Raw genomic sequence first — 4,622 nt, 5'->3', positions numbered from 1 at the left:
ATTAAATTCAGTATAAATAATAAATTAATTTAAATATATTATTTGAACCACGATAATTTAACTAATTTGATAAAAGTAAAACAAAATATTAGTTTGTGACAAAATTCAAAAACAAGCCTGCATTAATTGTAAAATTAAATTGAAAGATGAGGTATGGTGTAATTTCCTCAAATACATATATATATGAAAAAAAAGCAACTGGGCCGAAACACGAAATATAAGGCCGAAGCTATAGCCCAGGTAGGTTAAATTGGTATTTCGAAGAAGTGTCTTATATAACGCATCGTTTCATCCTCTCCATTGCATAGCCGCTGGTGCTTAGGTATGTCTAAGATCTCATCTTTCTTCTTCTCTCGTGTTCCCAGAAATATTATTTTCTTTCAATTAAACTTCCTGTTTGTTAATTTTAGCTTCTATTCTTGTTTTCTTTTTGTGTTTATGCACATTTTGATCGGAGTTCATAATGGGTTGGAAGTTTTTCTTTGCTAACCTCCTTTTGCTGCGTTCTCTTTTTTTCTCCAGGTTTAGTTATTCTTCTAGAACGATTTTCTTCAATGGCGCCCAAAGGTAATGTAAAAAACAAATATATGTATTTGAGTAAGCATAATTATTGCTGTCCGCCTTCCCCGATGCCATGAATTCGTGTTCTGTAGCTCTGTTACTTTTTGCTATTTGTTCCAAGCATTAGTACAAATCAATCAATTGCGGCTGTTTTAGAGTGAAATCAGTAGATCCGTTGATTACTTGTGACTACTCTGTATGAACTGCCATTCGTAAAAAAAAAATCTTCATAACCATATCAACAATCAAGTTTGTTGATTGGTTTATTCTTTTTAGCTTGATATGTCTAGCTTGTCATGTAGTAGGTGGGAGAAAAGTGTTGAAAATTAAATTTTGTATTTCATATGCTAGAATTGGTATCCTAAAAACTTAGTAATGTTGAACATTTTAGTGTTCACTGGTGAAATTTAGATATATGCTGATCATTATAGAATTAATACTTTGTTAATGGAAGAGAAATGGCTTAGTATTGGTTTAACCTTGTTGGTTTTGGTGGTTTTGAGAGGCTGTGATTAGGGATAGCAATGGGTAAGGGTACGGGTACTATGGGATTACCTGAACCTGTGTGTAAAAGGATTTGCGAAAGCCTGTGATTAGTATAAATCCTAACTGTAGTCATTAGAAACTGTTGCTTCGAAAACACAGATATTATGAAAATCTTTAACTCGCCATCGGAAACCTCAGTCCAACCAAGCTAATAAATGCTGAATCTTTACAACAGAAATATTGGCAAATTTGCTATTGTGTATCTTTCAGGAATTTAATGTTTGTTAAATCTTTATAATGGTTCTTGTTTGTTGATCTTGGACTTGGTCTCTCGTTCTGTGCTCTCCTGACTATTGAGATATTGCAGCAGCATCTACCAAAAAGACCGATCCCAAGGCTCAGGCCGTGAAGGCTGCAAAGGCTGTAAAATCAGGGCCAACATTTAAGAAAGCTAAGAAGATCCGGACAAAGGTCACATTCCACAGGCCTAGGACATTAAAGAAAGAAAGAAGCCCGAAGTATCCACGCATCAGCGCACCACCAAGGAACAAACTAGATCATTATCAAATTCTCAAATACCCATTGACCACCGAGTCTGCCATGAAGAAAATTGAGGATAATAATACTCTTGTGTTCATTGTTGACCTGAGGGCTGACAAGAAGAAAATCAAAGATGCTGTGAAGAAAATGTATGACATTCAGACAAAGAAAGTTAACACACTGATCAGGTAATTATACTTAGGCGTACTGTTAGCAAAATTCTGTCATTAGTTAATTGCTGCATCAAATGGATGAGTCTCAGAACTTGCTCAGCCTCAGTTGTACTAAACTGTTCTTATTGTAATGCAGGCCTGATGGAACCAAGAAAGCGTATGTCAGGTTGACTCCGGACTACGATGCCTTGGATGTGGCAAACAAGATTGGCATTATATAAATCTGGTCTTGATCGAATTTGATAGCAACTCAGTTATTGACAATTTTGTTAGGTGTACTGCAGTTTTTCTATATAATAGAATATTTTGAGAACTATGCAGTTTCTTTCCAAACTTATTTGGTAATGCAAATTTTCAACCATAGTTGTGAACTTGAACAAAGATTAATGTGAGATGAAACAAGTACCCACACAGGTCAGATGAAATGTTTGAGCTAGAGTTGTGTAATGCTTTATTTGCTGCATGTGCCAAAGCACATATAATCACTGATTTTGATATTTTAGATAGATGCAGAACATGCTTTAACAGGTTCTGCTATATTGGATAAGTCTTCTTGTACTGCTGCATAATGCCAAGATTACTTTGGTGTCACAAACAGCAAGCTCTCCCCATCATACGATGCTAGCTTTTTGGTAAACTAGGTTCATTATTCAAATAAGAGATAAAAGTTCAAATTTGCCCTTAATTTGTTTTGAGAAATGTAGATATAACAAATGCTTAAATTTTAGGCTTCTTAACTTTCACCTTTCAACTTCAATATCGAGTATAGAATTTTGTTTCTAACTAATATAAAAGTCCTTGAATTTGATCTTCAATTCTTATAATTTTTTTTTTTAGTTTTGAGTTCATTTAAGGGTAGTAAATTACATTTATAGTATATGAATTATAGCATGTTTCAGACTTTATATTTGAATTTGAATTTTATACTAGTGAATTTAAAATACAGTATTAAATTTATATTGTTATTCTCTTTGTTCAAAAGTAAATTTTAATTGCACAATAATTAAGAAATTTAGTTAATAAGCTATATCTTCACTGAAATATAGTCAATGACTATGGTGTTTTAATTTATCGTGATTGTGGTGTGATTTTAGTTGTATGTAACTCTGTTTCAGTAATCCAGACGAGTTGCTACTTAAGGCAGCATGTATACTGCTGCTTTATTTTAGTTTTCCTGTTTTTTTTTTCTTCTTTTGTCTGTGTGCTTAGGTTCTGTTGCTGGTGTTTTTTCTTTTTGTCTAATTTTGCTGCTGCTGTTTGGTTCTAATCCCTTGTATTACCATAAAAAAAAAAAAGATTTTCAATGTGGCACATGCTTTTGTGTCAATCGAATTCGTGTTTGAGAGATTTCCCTACTTGTGTTTTTTTATTTATTCAGAACGATTTTATTTTTCTTGTTTCATAATATTATATAAGTTTTTGGTTATAAAAAAATAGAAAATGTTTATTTTTATGCACATAAAATCAAAATTTTACTAATTAAAGTTGGATAAAGCGAGTCTTTTTTTTATATTCTCTCTAATTTGAATAAAATTATTTTAAAATAATTGTATTTATAAAATTATATAAATATAAAATATTTTATTAAAATATTCTTATATCCATATTATAATGGGTTAAGGTGCAAAAATACCCCTAATGTTTTGGATCAGGAGCAATTTTACCCCTAACGTCTAAAATGGTGCAATTTTACCCCTAACGTTTGTAACCAAGAGCAATTTTACCCCTAACGTTAATAATTTGGGTCAATTTCAGGCATTATTATAGAACACATACATTTTTGTTCTTTATTTTTCCACAAATTGCATATCAAGTCATTCTAAAAAAGGATTTCATGTTTTTTGTAATTTAATAATAGAATTGGAGATTAACATTTATAAATTCGGTGAATTTTTTGAATTTTTTTTGTCTAATTCGTACAAAAGACATTATATTTTTTTATATTTTTTTTATTTTTTCACATCCCAACATATATTTGTGATTTGTTACTGATAAAATGACACGCGTGTGAAGTGTAGATGACAAGATTCATGGCCGAGACGGCAGTTTGATGAATTATTTATCAAATTAACCCAATTTATCAACGTTAGGGGTAAAATTGCTTTTGGGTACAAACTTTAGGGGTAAAATTGCTCTTGGGTACAAACTTTAGGGGTAAAATTGCACCATTTTAGACGTTAGGGGTAAAATCGCTCCTGATCCGAAACGTTAGGGGTATTTTTGCACCTTAACCCTATTATAATTATTATAGTTAAAAATATTTTTTTAAAAAAACAACTATATTTAAAAAAAATATAATAATGTTCATTTCATAAATATTTTATAAAATAATATATTTTACATATATAAATTTCAAATTTGCTTTTATTATTTATAGGAAAGTGTAGATTTTTACCTTCAACTACGAAATAGCAAAACTTTACCTCTAATATTTCAAAACAAGATTAATTTTATCTCTGTCTAACGAAAAAATATGAAGTAATTGGTTTGACCATTAAAACTATCACGCCTGTGCATATTGAATGCATAAAATAATTGAATATGTTTTCTAAAGATTCATATTAGAAGGTTTAATATGATGGTCAAATGATGTTAAACTAGTCGGTATTGAATTTTATACTAAATAGATGTAAAATTGGTTATATTTGAAAATATTTGAGTAGATTTTTACATTTTGTGAGGATACATTTACCAAAAAATGACATCGTTCCCCTATAAAAATATATTATTTTATAAAATTTTAACTAAGCAAACTTTTGAAATATAATAATTGTAATTATAATAAGAATAAGATAATATTTTAATAAAATCGACTTTAATTTCCATAAAAGAATAAAATAAAAAATGACATTAACGATTAAC

The 4,622-nt window shown here is 30.2% G+C and overlaps 1 protein-coding gene across 2 annotated transcripts; it reads left to right on the top strand.

Annotated features, from left to right (window-relative positions):
• The first annotated feature begins 299 nt into the window (after nt 1-299).
• LOC136227669 (large ribosomal subunit protein uL23) lies at nt 300-2,207 on the top strand. 2 transcript variants are annotated; one of them, XM_066016397.1, is made up of 4 exons: nt 300-322; nt 523-567; nt 1,415-1,775; nt 1,897-2,207. In XM_066016397.1, exons 2-4 carry the CDS (start codon nt 555-557, stop codon nt 1,979-1,981), a joined length of 459 nt encoding a protein of 152 aa, XP_065872469.1. In that variant the 5' UTR covers nt 300-322; nt 523-554; the 3' UTR covers nt 1,982-2,207. The 2 variants fall into 2 exon arrangements, with proteins under 2 accessions (XP_065872469.1, XP_065872470.1); XM_066016398.1 differs by having other exon boundaries at nt 304-322; nt 1,418-1,775.
• Nucleotides 2,208-4,622: the final 2,415 nt, after the last annotated feature.

Source organism: Euphorbia lathyris, chromosome 4, assembly GCF_963576675.1.
Source record: "Euphorbia lathyris chromosome 4, ddEupLath1.1, whole genome shotgun sequence".
Classification (NCBI taxonomy): Eukaryota; Viridiplantae; Streptophyta; class Magnoliopsida; order Malpighiales; family Euphorbiaceae; genus Euphorbia; species Euphorbia lathyris.
This window is presented reverse-complemented; position numbering and strand designations above follow the sequence as displayed.